The following is an 18,280-nucleotide window of genomic DNA, read 5'->3' on the forward strand; positions in this document are numbered from 1 at the left end:
TAGCATTGGATTCAAGCCCCAAAAAAAAACATCAACCAGCTACCACCAATAATTTATTTGCAAGTGACTTTACAGAAAAAAAACTAAGTCAAAGGTTGCTTATAATTAAAAAAAAAAAAGATAATTATTTTTTTATAAATAAAATAAAAAATAAAAAAAGTGTATTGGATTTTTCTGGATTTTTCTCTATCACACTATCACTAAACACGGGTGAAATTCACCTGAACACCTGCCTGTAGGAAAAAATCAGGGATGTGGGCAGGGAATCAAACCTACCTACCTATACCTACCTACCTACCTACCTACCTATGATGTCACTGAGCATCACGAAGGTACTGAAAGACCCATCCACCTCATATTTTGATGCCAATACTTTTCTACTTTTACTCGAGTAAATTCTGAATACCAGACTTTAACTTGTAACAATAATAATAATAATATAATAATAATAAAACTTTATTTGTATAGCACCTTTCATGACATGAAATGCAGCTCAAAGTGCTTTACAGAGAAATGGAGGATAAAAGAAAAGCATGGCAACAACATTAAAAACAAGCAGTAATGCAGTGAGGACATGAATAACAAAAAATAAAAAAAATAAAAGATCAATTAAAAGCAATGTTGTAGAAGTGGGTCTTGAGCTGAGCTTTAAAAATGTCTACAGAGGCTGCCTGACGAAGGTACAGTGGGAGCTTGTTCCATACCGACGGCCCGTAGAAGCAAAAAGCTGCTTCCCCGTGTTTTTTAGTTGCCATTTTTTTTGGCAAAGCGAGCAGGCCGGCAGTGGAAGACCTTAGGGGGCGGTTTGGGACATATTTAGGCAGGCAGTCATGTAGGTAGGAAGGTGCGAGACCATTGAGAGCTTTATAGACAAGTAAAAGAATTTTAAAATCAATCCTAAAAACAACCGGAAGCCAGTGCAGTGATGCCAAAACTGGAGTAATATGTTCTCTCATCTTAGTTCTAGTTAAAACTCTGGCTGCTGCATTTTGGACAAGTTGTAGTCTGTCAGTTGTTTTCTTAGGCAGTCCTGAAAAGAGTGCATTGCAGTAGTCAAGCCGAGAAAAAACAAAGGCGTGGATTAGCGTTTTTGCATCGTCCAAGGACAAATAGGCTCTGATTCGTGCAATATTTCTAAGGTGAAAAAAGGCAATCTTGGTAACATGATTAATGTGTGAATTGAAATTCAATTCAGAATCAATAATAACCCCCAGGTTCTTTACTTTACTGTTACTTTCTACAGTCAGGTTACCAAGTCTGCTTATTATTGATTCTTTCTGCTCACTAGAACCGATTATGAGAACTTCTGTCTTATCCTCGTTTAGCTTGAGAAAGTTCTCACTCATCCAACATTTGATGCTAGACAGACAGGTCAACAGCGGGTCTAAAGCACAGGGATCATCTGGAGCCACAGAAAGATAAAGTTGGGTATCATCAGCATAGAAATGAAAATTGACTCCGTGGTTGGTAATGAGTTCGCCCAATGGCAGTATGTACAAGGAGAAAAGCAGAGGGCCAAGAATCGAGCCCTGTGGAATACCAGAGCTGATGTCGTGTTTGTCTGAGTCAAACTCGGCTAGATTGACAAAGTAACTTCTGTTTGATAGGTAGGAGGAAAACCAGGACAGGGCCGTACCAGACAGGCCTATCCAGTGTTCCAGACGCTGTATTAAAATTGAATGATCAATCGTGTCAAATGCAGCCGTTAGATCTAGGAGTAGGAGAACAGATACATGTTTCTTGTCAGCAGACACCCTAAGATCATTAATTACTTTTACAAGTGCTGTTTCTGTGCTGTGACCTTTCCTAAAGCCAGATTGGAATTTGTTGTGCACATTATTGTTCTGTAGAAACACATCCAATTGATGAAAGATGCATTTTTCTAAAACCTTGCCCAGAAAGGGTAGATTTGAAATGGGTCGATAGTTACCCAAAACAGAGGGATCAAGATTGTGTTTCTTGAGTAGGGGCCTAACTACAGCAGTCTTCAGTGAGTCTGGGAAGACACCTGATTGTAGAGAGCTGTTTACAATTTTTAGGATGTCTCCAATCACACTGTCCAAGACCTCTTTGAGAAAGGTGGTGGGAATTTTATCCAATGAACAGGAGGATGATGTCATCTGTGATATGGTTTTGCGGAGTTCATCTTCATCAATTGCGCAGAACGTTAATAGGCTCCCCCTGGAGAGATCTACTCTGGGACCATTAGCTGCTGTTTGAGGGTTTGCGCTAGCAGCAGCACCATTCATAATATCAGCTCTAATGTTAAAGATTTTGTTATCAAAAAAGCATGCAAACTCATTACACTTAGCTTTAGAGGCCGGGAATGACTGCTTGTAGGACTGGGGGGGGTTTAAAAGTCGTTCAATGGTAGAGAATAGGACTCTGGCATTTTTCTTGTTCTCATTAATAATGCCAGAGAAATATGCCTGCCTTGCTAGACGCAAGGCTTTGTTATAGGCGACTGTTGACTTTTTAAGAATCTCTAGGTGGATGGTGAGTTTGTTTTTTCTCCACGCTCGCTCAGCTCTACGACATTCTTGCTTCAGTGAGCGTGTATGCTCATTTATCCAGGGTGTTATTCTGGTGTTATGTTTCTTTTTTGTTTTCAAAGGAGCCACTATATCAAGAGCTGACTCTAGTTTAAGATTAAAAATTTGAACCATATCATTTACTGGGGGGGTATCGGGCAGGGGGGGCCCCAGATGACGAGAGAACTCGTCGGCTGCAGAAGAGCTAAAAAAACGCTTTTTTATGGTATATTCCGTGATGTTTTTCTCTAGATCAGAGACAGTCATATTAAAACACAGCAAATAGTGGTCTGATAGCTCAGGCCTTTCAATAGTCCTTTCCACAGTGATGTTCAGCCCTCTAGAAATCACCAGGTCCAGAGTGTGCCCATGTTTATGTGTAGGCCCAACAACATGTTGGATAAACTCAAAGGAGTGCAATAACTCTAAGAAGCCCATAGCCACAGCATCTGTAGCATCATCCAGGTGAAGATTAAGATCACCTGAGATAAGAGTTCTGTCATAGTTAGTGGAGCAGATAGATAAAAGTTCTGATATTTCTGTTAGAAATATTGCTTTACTGCATTTTGGCGGGCGATAAATGCTAATCATTGGCATAGAGGGTTGACCAAGTAGTGTAGTGGCCTGGTATTCAAAGGATGTAAAGCTGCCAAGGGTCAGAGCCTTGAATTTTAACGTGTCTGAAAAAATTATTGCCAGTCCACCTCCTTTCTTAGCCTTACGAAAAGAGTGAATGAAACTGTAGTTTGCGGGACAGGCTGGCGCTAGGAGAACAGCTCCATCCGAGCCAAGCCATGTCTCTGTTAGAAAGATTATATCTAGCTTCTCTTTACAGATTATATCATTTACAGAGGAGGACTTATTTGTTAGTGACCTGATGTTAAACAAGGCAAGGTTAAGCTTGTTGTCACATTTTTGGGGGCTGTGATGCCTGTGAGGTACAGTGACCAAACAGCATTCTCTCTCCAGACCACTCCTTGTGTTGGACACTCTATTTGAAATAACAGTAGAAATGTTGTGAACCTCAACCTGTGCAATGATTGAAACACCAGGCTTTCTAGAAGCATGGGGTCCATACATGTTTGTTGCTGCGCATAATGGACCCTGTTCATATCAGTTATCAAATGTATTTTCTAGGCAATCTGGAGCTGGGCTTGACATATGGGGCGCCGTCAGTCGGTAAACTCGTCTGTTAAGGGGGGTCGACTTTGTTCCAATGTTTATCAGGTCCACCATGCCCGGGGTGAACGAGAGGAGATGTATTGGTGAGGGAGTTAGAAATTCCTCAGTATCTTCTCCACCAGGGTACGCTGTGACTTCATGCTCTGTGATTTCTTCTCCACCAGGGGACGCTGTGACTTCAAGCTCTGATGTTTCTTCTCCACCAGGGGACGCTTCAAGCTCTGATGCGTCTTCTCCTCCACCAGGATACACTGTGACTTCAAGCTCTGATGTTTCTTCTCCACCAGGGGACGCTGTGACTTCAAGCTCTGATGTTTCTTCTCCACCAGGGGAAGCTGTGACTTCAAGCTCTGATGTTTCTTCTCCACCAGGGGGCGCTGTGACTTCACGCTCTGCGAGTTTTACTCCTCCAGGGGGCGCTGTGACTTCATGCTCTGTGGGTTTTTCTCCTCCAAGGGGCGCTGTGACTTCAAGCTCTGATGTTTCTTCTCCACCAGGGGACGCTGTGACTTCACGCTCTGTGAGTTTTACTCCTCCAGGGGGCGCTGTGACTTCACGCCCTGTGAGTTTTACTCTTCCAGGGGGCGCTGTGATTTCACGCTCTGTGAGTTTTTCACCTCCAGGGGGTGTTGTGACTCCACGCTCTGTGCGTTTTCCTCCTCCAGGGGGCGCTCTACGCTCTGTGCGTTTTCCTCCACCAGGGGGCGCTCTAGGCTCTGATGTTTCTTCTCCACCAGGGGACGCTGTGACTTCACGCTCTGTGAGTTTTACTCCTCCAGGGGGCGCTGTGACTTCACGCCCTGTGAGTTTTACTCTTCCAGGGGGCGCTGTGATTTCACGCTCTGTGAGTTTTTCACCTCCAGGGGGTGTTGTGACTCCACGCTCTGTGCGTTTTCCTCCTCCAGGGGGCGCTCTACGCTCTGTGCGTTTTCCTCCTCCAGTGGGCGCTCTACGCTCTGTGCGTTTTCCTCCACCAGGGGGCGCTCTAGGCTCAGTGCGTTTTCCTCCACCAGGGGGCGCTGTGACTTCACGCTCTGTGAGATTTTCTCCCCCAGGGGGCGCTGTGACTTCACGCCCTGTGAGTTTTCTCTCCCAATTCATGTTTTCAGGTAACACGTTACTGGCCAGTTTGGAGAGTTGACAGGGATGCTTCATGTTATGAAGCATGTTGGTGGAAAATAATTTAAGACCCAGCTTGTTTAGGTGTGTTGCGTCTACAAAGAGATGTCTTCTGTCCCAAAAAAAATTGAAATTGTCAATAAAATTGAATGATTTTTTCACGTGTGTTTCTACTGTGCATTCCGTTGAGAGCCATTTGTTGAGTGCAAACAATCTGCTGAAACGCTCACTGCCTGTCATCGGGGGCAGTGGGCCACTAATCGTAATGTCAACATCAAGAATGCTAGACACAGTGCTCAGGTCACGCAATAATTCTCTGAAATCCTGTTTTAGGATTTCAGATTCTCCTTTTTCCGCATCACGTGCACCGATGTGCAGTATCAGCGTTTTTACCACGGGGTGAGCCAGAACAATCTTTTCAATTATTTCCCCTATAGTAGAGACTGTGTCTTTGGGGAAGCATAAAACCTTTATCTTTTTGTTGCTTTTAAGATACTTTACAGCCTGATCGCCGACAATCAGAAATTCAGTCATTTCCTCTCCATTTGCTCGTCTTTCTGAGTGGCTCTTAGATCTTACCGTGCTCGGAGTGGCGTTGACACGGTTATCTGATGGCCCACTATCAACAGGCAGCAGAGGGCTAAATCTATTTGACAACATAATTTCCCTTTGGGGAGGCGTGGATTTTGATTTACTTTTCACATTTTTCTTTTGCGGAGGGGTGGTTTTGGGTCGGGCTGGGAGCGTAGGCCAGCTGGTCTTATCAGGGCTCCGAGTCCTTCCACTTAACCGTCCTTTCATGTTATCTCTGTTCGTAATCACCGTGGAGATAGGGTTGATAACAGGCGGAGAATTACTCACAGTTTTACGTACTTTCGAGTCCTTTGGCCTTGCGCCGAGGGTACTCCAGCCGAATGTCTTATTCTCCGTGTGATTCTCTTTCCCATGTTTTACTCCCAAATTCACTCTTAAAAGGTGTAATTCCGTTTCCAGGAATGCAATCTTTTGAAGCAGCTTCTGAAAGTCCTCTGAAGAGATTGCTGAGGCCATGGCTGGTTATTTGCCAAGTATCCAGAGCCAGTTAGCTATATGTAGCTATAGCTAGTGCCACGTACCCATTCACTGGAGGTAACAAAAAGTGTATTTTGGAGTAGGCAAAAGCTTCTATCTAAAGAACAAAAACAGTCCCATCCGTTTACGAGTATCAAGGATCCACTTGTAGAGATAAAAAAATAAAATAAAACATGGATATCTTTAGGAATGCAAGCATAGGCGAGAGCGGCGAAGCGAAGCGTCCTCACTGTGCAGTCACACACACACAGTCACACACACACACACACACAGACATTATTTGACCTTTTCTTTACTCAAGTAAAACAAAAAAAGATTACTCCTCTTCCACCTCTGACTGACCAGTACGTCATCGCTCTGACTCAGCATGATGGAATGTTTATTCCATCATGTTTATACATGAGTCAGACGTTAAAAACATACATTTTCAAATAACTGAAAAAGTAGGCTACACTATTTCCCTCTGAGATGTGATGTAGTACAGTTACGAGCTTGTTGCTTTATAGATCTGCTATTGTCACAGAATAAAAAAAATCTAGATTTGTATTACTTATATTTTAATGTTGGAGATAGTGGAGTATACCATGAGTAAGACGCCCTGAGGGCGCGGTCGCGTGCACGTATCCGCCTGGGTGACGGCAGACTGCTGGGCGAGTGCTGGCGCTTTGGCATGGGGGGTCAGATCAACATATGGAATTAATTCTGTACTGGCCATATATGGAGCGTGTCTTGAGTGTACAGGGTTTGATGAGGTCAGATCGACATTATGGAATGTCAGAACAGGTCAGCACCAATAATATGCAGATCTAGGTGATGATCCAGTCTTCTCCATGGTATGGTTATCCAGGGTTTGACGAGGTCAGTCTCGTGATCTTCATATATCGAGATGGCCATATACGGTGGCGTGACATATGTCACGAGACGTGATGTCACGAGGCGTGACCATATATGGAGGCGTGGGGTGAATAACTAACTAACTAGCTAACTGACGGACGGACGGGCGACGCAGGTTTTCATAGTAAATGCGACCTTATATGGTCGCAAAAAGTATAGACCTGCTATCTTTCAATATCTAAAGTATAACATAATGCTCAAAACACCAAATGGGGTTCCCGTCGGGAATGGGTCAATTCCGTCGGGAACGGCACATTAATAATAAGCATCAATTAACACAATTAATTAACCTCGTTAGACAAGAACAATGTGTGTTCCGTTGCTGAAGCCAAAATCCATCCTTTATCTCGACGGTAACATAGTCTCTGCTGGGAGGAAACCTTGTGTTTCCATCCAAAACTGTTACTTTCCAAGAGATTAAAAAATACAAGGAATAACCATGTGTTCCAATGGTTCAAAATGTAGTTATTGTTTAGTCACGAGGCCTTTGTTAATACTTTTCGGTGTGCAGTAACTAAGTATGTGCACTCGAGTACTTAAATAAGTATAATTTTGCAGTATATATATATACCAGTGTACCAGTACCAGTCAGTGGCCTTGTGGTTAGAGTGTCCGCCCTGAAACTGGGAGGTCGGGGTTCGATCCCCGGCAGGTTCATTCCAAAGACTGTACAAATGGGACCCAGTGCCTCCCTGCTTGGCACTCAGCATCAAGGGGTTGGATTGGGGGGGTCAAATCAACTAATCCCCTGATCCACGAGCGCGGCACGGCTGCAGCTCACCGCTCCTTGGCTGCAGCTCACCGCTCCTTGGCTGCAGCTCACCGCTCCTTGGCTGCAGCTCACTGCTCCTTGGCTGCAGCTCACCGCTCCTTGGCTGCGGCTCACTGCTCCTTGGCTGCGGCTCACCGCTCCAATAGATGGGTTAAAGGTGGAGTCACGTGTGTGACAAATCGTACGACTTTGACTATATATATATTTAATTATTTTTACTTTACTTGAGTATGTCGTTTTTTGGTCAATATTTTGTATTTCTACTCCACTACATCCGTGTGGAAAATATTGCACTTTTTTACTCCACTACAATTATTTGAAAACTTAGTTAGTAAGTTAATAGATTGCTTAGTTTGTAGATTGTCATTATCATTAGGCTACAAAACATAAACTAACCAAATAATTTGCTATAGGCTTTCTCCATGGGTCCAAGGCATGCATATATCAATGCATTGGTGTCATTTAATTTAGATTTGAATCACTTTAACCATTATTTTATGCTAGATTGAAAATCTCTGAAAGTCTTTTTTGATATCATTTTTTTTTTAACTCAAATCTTTGCTTCTGTTCCTTGGAACAAGATATGGGTCGACGGCCAAATACATATATGTTCTGGGGGTCGGTCCTCGACATGAAAACGTTTACACACTGATACAGAAACATACGTTTTTTTTCTCTCCGTAAAACTGATTTAGAAGCCATTTTGTAGAAACCGACTCGGGCCTTAGTGGGTTAATGACTTTCGCTTTTAGCTGTCAAACAAAGAACAAAAACTGTTGTGGCTCCGTTGTTTTGGCAGAGACACACTTATATAAGCACACGATAGTTTACATAATATCTTTACAACTTGATCTTTTCAGAGGACGAAAGGTTTTTGGTTGAGATCTTGTGTAGCTCCCAGAAGGATCATCTGAGGAGATGAGATACATGTTTAACCAGAGGGGAGAGCACAGCCAGGACGCACGCACGGCACGCACACACGCACGCACGGCATGCACGCACGCACGCATGCACGCACGCACACAGCGGTTTGGACTCTAATGGCTGATGGTCAAAACGATAGTTGTCTGGCCCTTACAGTGGTGGAGAGAGTACATTTACTCTAATGTACTAAAGTGCACTTTTGAGGAATTTCTACTTTACTGGAGTGTTTCCACATTCCAATACTTCTACTCCACATGATCTGGGGCTAATATTTTACTATTTAATGTGGTCTGGGGCTAATATTTTACTATTTAATCCACTACATTTATTTGAAAACTTGAGTTGCTACTAGTTACTTTGTAGATTTTGTTTTTTTGCAAAACATTTATTAACCACTTAAGCGCTATCTATATTTGGCTACCAGCTCACAACATTTCACTTTGTGAGCTTCTTAAATCTGCTATTTTCAAAGCATTTTTATACTTTTGGACAACTTGTGAAATGCAAAACGAGTCTTAAGTCTTAAGCACTTCAGTCTATTTTAATGTGAATGCTTTTGTACATTTACATTTTGAATGGGCGAAAAGTGTATTTCTCATTGTTTTTATTGTTAAATTGTTGTTTTTCGTTTGTTTTTAATGTTTAATTGTTGTTTTTTTAATAGTTTCACTTGTTTTTTAACGCACGCACAGACAGACAGACATACACGCGCGCACACACACACAGACAGACAGACACACGCGCGCGTGCGTGCAGGCACACACATCGGCTGTGTTTTCAGAGTGATAGGCTCTGACATTCCCTCCAAACAGTCATTCCACAGAAATGTGCATAGAAAATCATTGTGGAGAAATACTGTTTGTTTATGTACCACTGCACTGCAGTGTGTGTGTGTGTGTGTGTGTGTGTGTGTGTGTGTGTGTGTGTGTGTGTGTGCGCGCGCGCACGTGTGTGCGTGTGCATGTGTGTTTTGTGAATATGTAAACAATGAAAAAGTATTAATACGAGTTGTGACTAAATAATGACTATACTTAGGATCCATTGGAATTGTTTTTCTTTCCTCCCTGAACAGTGACAGTTTTGAACATATACAGTACAAGGTTTCGAAACATCTGACGGAGACCACAGCTTAATTAAAAGAAGAAAGAAGAAGAAGAATATAGTGTAAAATACATGTGTTTGGTTCTGAGTTCAATGTTATTACATTCAATATGTTGCTCTTTTATCCAAAATATGAGTCCAACACATGGATAATGGAGATAAGAACATAACACCGCTGTCGGGTATAGACAGACACCTTGTATCTCCAGACTTTAACCCATTTAGACCTGAGGACGATTCTACAGATGTCTTCTATTCTAAATCCCCGACAGTTTTCTTGGAAAAAACCCATGTTTCTATGTCAGTCGTTCTCAAACATTTTCATGTCAAGGACCCCCAAGCTATGAGCTTGTAGATTCAATGGCTAAAGTATAACATATTATAATGCTTTAAAACACCAAAAGGGGTTCCCGTACGTAATAGCTTAAGCGTGTGTCGTAATGTCCCCGCTGACGTGTGTAGAACGTTGCTTTACGACTCTGAGAGCTGCCTGCGAACGTCTAAATGTTTACAACACTTTGTGATGTGCAGTCGTCGTTAGCACGTCTGTCTGCTAGTGTCGCTAACAGCCTTATAAGGATAGAATAGCCTGTGGTGTGTGTGTGTGTGTGTGTGTGTGTATGTGCGCGTGCATGCGTGCGTGTATTACTATCAATGTCTTTCCCTGGTCCTCACAAGACAACTGGTTGATTTATGGTTGAATTTGAACATATATTCTTTTTAAAGATATAGGTTGACAATTAGAGAAAGATTCAGGTTTTGGTCAGGATTAGAACATTTAGAAGGTTAGGTTTAGAGAGGATGGAATTAAGAGTAAAACATGATTTATACTTGCCACTGTCATGCACTGGAAAATAGCTGATCTACAAGCTCACAACACTGTGAGCTCGCATATATCTGCATTGGTTAAACGGCGGTTAGACGGCGAAATGGATCAAAAATGTCGTTCATAAAAAAAATCGCTCACTTAAAATATTTATGTCCTGCGCAATTATATGAATACAAGTGTCTCTGTGTGTGTGTGTGTGCGCGTCCGGTGCGTGTGTGCGTGCGTGCGTTGCGTGCGCGCAGTCCTCAGGCACCAGCGTGCTGGTGGACATCTCGGTGATGGGCGAGGCCCACGGCCTGGTCACGGACCTCCTGGCGGACCCTTCCCTGCCCGCCCACACGGGGGCGACGCTGCGCGCCGTCAGCAAGCTGCTGAGCACGCAGCTCAGCTTCCAGCCGCTGCACCGCGCGCGCCTCCTCGCTCCCCTGCTGCACCTGGGCGAGCCGCAGCACGCCTACTCCTCCGACGGCGAGGAGGCCACGCCCTCCGAGAGAGGAGGAGGAGGCGGAGACAGGAGCTCTGTGCACAAGGTGAGTGGACGAGAGGAGGAGGAGGAGGCGGAGACAGGAGCTCTGTGCACAAGGTGAGTGGACGAGAGGAGGAGGAGGAGGCGGAGACTGGAGCTCTGTGCACAAGGTGAGTGGACGAGAGGAGGAGGAGGAGGCGGAGACTGGAGCTCTGTGCACAAGGTGAGTGGACGAGAGGAGGAGGCGGAGACTGGAGCTCTGTGCACAAGGTGAGTGGACGAGAGGAGGAGGAGGAGGCGGAGACTGGAGCTCTGTGCACAAGGTGAGTGGACGAGAGGAGGAGGAGGAGGCGGAGACTGGAGCTCTGTGCACAAGGTGAGTGGACGAGAGGAGGAGGAGGAGGCGGAGACTGGAGCTCCGTGCACAAGGTGAGTGGACGAGGGGAGGAGGAGGAGGCGGAGAGAGGAGCTCTGTGCACAAGGTGAGTGGACGAGAGGAGGAGGAGGAGGCGGAGACTGGAGCTCTGTGCACAAGGTGAGTGGACGAGAGGAGGAGGAGGAGGCGGAGACTGGAGCTCTGTGAACAAGGTGAGTGGACGAGAGGAGGAGGAGGAGGAGGCGGAGACTGGAGCTCTGTGCACAAGGTGAGTGGACGAGAGGAGGAGGAGGAGGCGGAGACTGGAGCTCTGTGCACAAGGTGAGTGGACGAGAGGAGGAGGAGGAGGCGGAGACTGGAGCTCTGTGCACAAGGTGAGTGGACGAGAGGAGGAGGAGGAGGCGGAGACTGGAGCTCTGTGCACAAGGTGAGTGGACGAGAGGAGGAGGAGGAGGCGGAGACTGGAGCTCTGTGAACAAGGTGAGTGGACGAGGGGAGGAGGAGGCGGAGACTGGAGCTCTGTGCACAAATACTGATTGTGACCGTCAATTGGCTTTGTCTCCCAGGCCTCGTTCACACGTATTATTAAACACCAGCAAACAAATGTTTGGTCGTTTTATTTATTCTTTTAACGGGTTCCGTCCATCCTACGTGTCCACATATGTGTCATATAAGCAATCCAATTGCTTATGACAGAGCTCCTATTTTGAAAGAAATCCCTGGGGCTGATTATGCTAATGGTCACCACAATGCTTTTCCAATGGGAGTCACATGGTTTGACCAAACATTTCTTGTTTGATGGGGTGGGAGGGGCAGAACACCACCAGGCAATCAGCAATCAAACGCAAATTGTTTGGTCAAACCATGTGACTGCCGTTGGAAAAGCATTGTGGGCAGATTTGCCTGTCTCTGTCTCTCTCTCCAAGGGCTGCAGCTGTTAGTTTGGGGTTCCCTAGTTGGACATTTGAATGGCTGGCCGAAAATGTAAGAGGAAAAAAAAAAAAGACGAGACGAGATACATTTCCAAAAATCCAATGTTATGGAAGTGAACTGTGTCTGTTTATGTTTTAATGCGATCATGTGATTCCCTGCTACATTGTTTCACTGGGAGTCAACTCATATAGGTTAGCCGAGAGCTCCATCTAGCGTAAAAAAAAAAAAAAACACACAACAGCCTTCCAAAGGTGGCTTTTGCGGTGTGGGCTGTGGATTGACAGATGTCCACAGATTGTAAAAAATAAAATAAAATAAAAAGGCCAATAATAATTATTTATTTAAGATATTTTGGGCCGAGTGGCCATGGTAAGAAAAATAAATGATCTCGTCCGGACAAGATAATATCTTGTCTGGACGACATAATACCTTGTACAATATATTATCTCGTCCGGACAAGATCTTTTTTTTCTTCCTACCATGGCATACCTCCGGGGCTCCATAAAAAATGCAAGAAAATAAAAATAAAATAAAAGCACTGACTTAAAATGTTGATGCCCTCACAAGAATAATGATACTGAAGTGTGTGTGTGTGTGTGTGTGTGTGTGTGTGTGTGTGTGTGTGTGTGTGTGTGTGTTGCGTGCGTGCGTGTGTGCAGCGTCTTAGGCGGAGTCTGCATCCGGGTCTTCTCAGGCGCATCTCGTCGTCGTGGACAACCACCACCTCAGCCACGGGTCTGCCCACCATGGAACCCGGTCCGGTACCCTGCAACGAATCCGGTCCGGTCCGCGGCCGCCAGCGCAGCCACAGCATCAAGCCCTTCCATGACTCGCCCACATGCAGGTAAAACATGGCATTTGTGCCGTTTTAGATTTTTTGCAATAATAACCCATTCTGTTTCGGGAACCCCTTTTGGTGTTTTTAAGCATTATATTATACTTTAGCCTTTTGAAAAATAGCAGATTTACAAGCTCGTAGCGCGGCACTCTATGAGTTTGTAGGTCTGCTATTTTATGAAAAATCGTTAAAATGTGGCGCAAATCTTTGAATAATATATTCTTTCAGAGCGCACGTTTTTAACTCAAATCTTTGCCTCTGGAGGGGGTTTGCAGCCAAATACATATAGTTCTGGGGGTCCTTGACATTATTGAAAACCATGCACTGATATACAGTAGAAACATGAGATTTTTCAGAATTCTTTCATGATTTAAGAAGACATTTAAAAAATGTCGTCCTCAGGTCTAAATGGGACAAATAAGCTATAATCGTATAGGTGTCGGGCAGAGACCTCTTATCTCCAATATTTTAACTCGTTGTTTTTGGGAAATGAATGCCCTATACTTCAGGGGCCTTTTAGATACATAGAAAAGTGAAGATTGTCTTTTATATATATTTTTTCCTACTAGTTGAGAAACTAAATGACCTGGTGACCCTCTTATATGACGACGCCATTCCACAGGAAAAAGGGAGTTAATTCGAATCTCAAGATGGGGAAGTGTACAGATTGCCTGGTTGAGTCATCATTATTAGGAAATATACAGCATGTGTGTGTGTGCTCGGCGCTCATTGAATCAGTATCAGGAGTTTATGGAAGGTTGGATAATATTAAGTAAGAGAACGGAATTGGTAAACCATGAGATAAAAATGTGATCTGGTAGACCTTTTTTGAGCTCTGGACCACTAGCATATTTCAGTTAAATAATATAATTTGTTACGTGTACTACACAAATTATTTAAACATATTTAAAACATCTCCCCATGGACCACCTGCAGAACGTATCATATCATGGACTATACAGTCCGTGGACTATTGGTTGAGAGAAACAGTGGGTTTTAGCCCCCAAAAAGAACTAACCTTAGCCAATATCCCCACCCAACACAACAGTGGTCCGGCAGAGTGATTCTTAGTCAGGGTGGTGGTCCCTCCTGGTTCACAATCAGCTGAAAGACCCTGCCCTACTCGACCACAATACAGCGACAGCATCGTGTTTGTTTATTTGGTTTTTTTGGGGGGTTTTTTCATTCAAAAACATTCTTAGTTCATCACAGTTTTTGAGCGGTGCAACCACTCCAAGGAACAGCAATGTCCGTGTTCACCTATGTGTTCACCTATGTGACGTTAATGAGCACCGGTATAATGTGTACCAATAGGGGCGCTGTTGTGCCAGAAACAGAGAGAGGGATAGTGCGGCACTGTTGCCTGCTAATGACACACGGGTGTGATTTTTTTTCTTAGTCTAGAAAAAAAAAAAGGTACAGACTGAAGCCTATAGGCTTATTACGTCTACATTTGTCATTTAACTTAAAATAATACAAATAAAAATATATACATCACACGAAAGTATCAAGAGTAGCAGAAAACTATGGGTTAAATATCATGTATGGGCTAACATTTTGGTCTAGTTTTTATGTGTTGTACAACATTGGTAATATATTTAGTTTTCGTAACCCATTTCTCACCCGTGTGTCAATTATCTAATGTGATCCTGGGCTCTACACGCACCCTCCGCCAACCTAGTCCCCATATATGGGGGACATGGGGAGAGCAACGGACTTGAACTCATGCAAGGAATTCTTCTTCTTTGCAAAAGCTATATTGTGTTTTTGCAGCCCTATAAATGTATACCTAAACACTGCAGTGGCCTGCAAAGAGGTTTACTGTATATCCATCTCAGAAAAAGGTGTGTAACAGTGGTCATCATGCTGTGCTTTATTGGGCTGTTATTATTACACGCTTGGTTCAATGCTTGATTCTGATTCAATCGCCAAATTCAGCTGTGTGTTGTTTCTGGTTAATGGACCACTCACTCCGCTCTATAACAGACCACTGCCTAATCAAAGGCTTGGAGCACCTGGCTGCAGCCGCTGGGCTCCTTGGATTTTATGCTGTATTGTATATACCCAACATGACAGCCATGTAAACTAACACACAATGTAATTTAACTATAAACAACATGACAGCCATGTAAACTAACACACAATGTAATTTAACTATAAACAACATGACAGCCATGTAAACTAACACACAATGTAATTTAACTATAAACAACATGACAGCCATGTAAACTAACACACAATGTAATTTAACTATAAACAACATGACAGCCATGTAAACTAACACACAATGTAATTTAACTATAAACAACATGACAGTCATGTAAACTAACACACAATGTAATTTAACTAAACAACATGACAGCCATTCAAACTAACACACAATGTAATTTAACTATAAACAACATGACAGCCATGTAAACTAACACACAATGTAATTTAACTATAAACAACATGACAGCCATGTAAACTAACACACAATGTAATTTAACTATAAACAACATGACAGCCATGTAAACTAACACACAATGTAATTTAACTATAAACAACATGACAGCCATGTAAACTAACACACAATGTAATTTAACTATAAACAACATGACAGCCATGTAAACTAACACACAATGTAATTTAACTATAAACAACATGACAGCCATGTAAACTAACACACAATGTAATTTAACTATAAACAACATGACAGCCATGTAAACTAACACACAATGTAATTTACCTATAAACAACATGACAGCCATGTAAACTAACACACAATGTAATTTAACTATAAACAACATGACAGCCATGTAAACTAACACACAATGTAATTTAACTATAAACAACATGACAGCCATGTAAACTAACACACAATGTAATTTAACTATAAACAACATGACAGCCATGTAAACTAACACACAATGTAATTTAACTATAAACAACATGACAGCCATGTAAACTAACACACAATGTAATTTAACTAAACAACATGACAGCCATTCAAACTAACACACAATGTAATTTAACTATAAACAACATGACAGCCATGTAAACTAACACACAATGTAATTTAACTATAAACAACATGACAGCCATGTAAACTAACACACAATGTAATTTAACTATAAACAACATGACAGCCATGTAAACTAACACACAATGTAATTTAACTATAAACAACATGACAGCCATGTAAACTAACACACAATGCAATTTAACTATAAACAACATGACAGCCATGTAAACTAACACACAATGTAATTTAACTATAAACAACATGACAGCCATGCAAACTAACACACAATGTAATTTAACTATAAACAACATGACAGCCATGTAAACTAACACACAATGTAATTTAACTATAAACAACATGACAGCCATGTAAACTAACACACAATGTAATTTAACTATAAACAACATGACAGCCATGTAAACTAACACACAATGTAATTTAACTATAAACAACATGACAGCCATGTAAACTAACACACAATGTAATTTAACTATAAACAACATGACAGCCATGTAAACTAACACACAATGTAATTTAACTATAAACAACATGACAGCCATGCAAACTAACACACAATGTAATTTAACTATAAACAACATGACAGCCATGTAAACTAACACACAATGTAATTTAACTATAAACAACATGACAGCCATGTAAACTAACACACAATGTAATTTAACTATAAACAACATGACAGCCATGCAAACTAACACACAATGTCATTAAACTAAACAACATGACGGCCATGTAAACTAACACACAATGTAATTTAACTATAAACAACATGACAGCCATGTAAACTAACACACAATGTCACTTAACTAAATCACATGCTTTCCAGGATGTTTTTGAAAACATTTGAAGCGAGTAATAATCGATGCTCTACCCGAAAATTAATTCCAGTTGATCAACACTCACTTCCTTTGTTTTGTTGTCACGATTGTCATTGTCGGACGATTTTAGTTGTTTTTAGATTAATCGGCATCAGTTCGAATAATCAATCAGACCGATTAATTAATAAGTCCGATTAATCGGTCTGTCTTTACAGATAAACAAGCCCAGAGTACTACAAGCTCACAATATTAAATATAAAGGTATTTAAATTAAATCTGACTTGGGTAAGCCTGTAATGCAGATATGTATTTTTCAGAATGGACAAAATTATTATAATCTTTCAATACAGAATGAGATTGGTAATATCGGCCATAACAGCAATTAATTATATCGAATATCGATATCGGCCAAAATGTCTCATCGGCACATCCCTAATTAATTAATTTGTGTATTAAGTATAGCCATAAACCGGATTAACAGAATAGTTGCCTGGAGGAACCCCTGTGTGCTCTGCCATATAGGTGTTGTGCACGGTTTGGTTCCTGTGTTTCTGCCATAGGTGTCGTGCACGGTTTGGTTCCGTGTTTTCAGCCGGTGTTGTGCACGGTTTGGTTCCTGTGTTCTGTGGTGTGTAGGTGTTGTGCACGGTTTGGTTCCTGTGTTTTCTGCCATGTAGGTGTTGTGCACGGTTTGGTTCCTGTGTTTTCTGCCATAGGTGTTGTGCACGGTTTGGTTCCCGTGTTATGTGGTGTGTAGGTGTTGTGCACGGTTTGGTTCCCAAGTTATATCTGGTGTGTAGGTGTTGTGCACGGTTTGGTTCCCAAGTTATATCTGGTGTGTAGGTGTTGTGCACGGTTTGGTTCCCAAGTTATATCTGGTGTGTAGGTGTTGTGCACGGTTTGGTTCCCTAGTTCTCTGGTGGTTCCAATTAAAATAGCTTGCTAAATGTTCTAGAAACCAGCATCTGGAAGCAGGAGATGATGTGTCTACGTGCGTGCGTGCGAGCGTGCGTGCGTGCGTGCGTAATGGTTAGCAGGTGTGTATTTTCACATACATTACCTTGATAATTTGACGGTGGAACAGTAAAAGTACATTACTATCTTGTGGTCTTGGCCGAAACATTTTGCTTTACATGAAAGTCCAGGAACTGGCTTTGAGTCTCCCTTTGGTAGTAGTAGTACTGTGGTTTTACTTTACTTGACTATGTGCATTTTTTAATACTACTACTCTACACACCATCCAGTATATAATCTCTCAGCACCACTGCCTTAAACACGTAGTTTAATCTCTAGCCACGGCCATTAAAAAAAATATCTATATCAAATATGTATATGATGTATAGTTTCTTTACAGAAACGACAGGTTTTAGAAACATCATCATACGACATAATCTTACTGTGTTT

General features: G+C 42.4%; 1 protein-coding gene across 2 annotated transcripts in view; it reads left to right on the forward strand.

Moving 5' to 3' along the window:
• The window catches only part of LOC308314195 (cGMP-inhibited 3',5'-cyclic phosphodiesterase 3A-like), an 80,972-nt gene that overhangs the window by 37,363 nt on the left and 25,329 nt on the right, over positions 1–18,280 (forward strand). For both annotated transcript variants that reach the window (XR_013963947.1, XM_080761673.1), the window contains exons 3-4: positions 10,666–10,953; positions 12,858–13,042. Coding sequence is in view for 1 of the 2 variants with exons in the window: in XM_080761673.1 (XP_080617799.1) it covers positions 10,666–10,953; positions 12,858–13,042 (473 nt within the window). In the remaining variant the exon portion in view is untranslated. The remainder of the gene's footprint in view (positions 1–10,665; positions 10,954–12,857; positions 13,043–18,280) is intronic.

Source organism: Protomyctophum bolini (genome assembly GCF_963924005.1).
Source record: "Protomyctophum bolini genome assembly, chromosome: 4".
NCBI lineage: Eukaryota > Metazoa > Chordata > Actinopteri > Myctophiformes > Myctophidae > Protomyctophum > Protomyctophum bolini.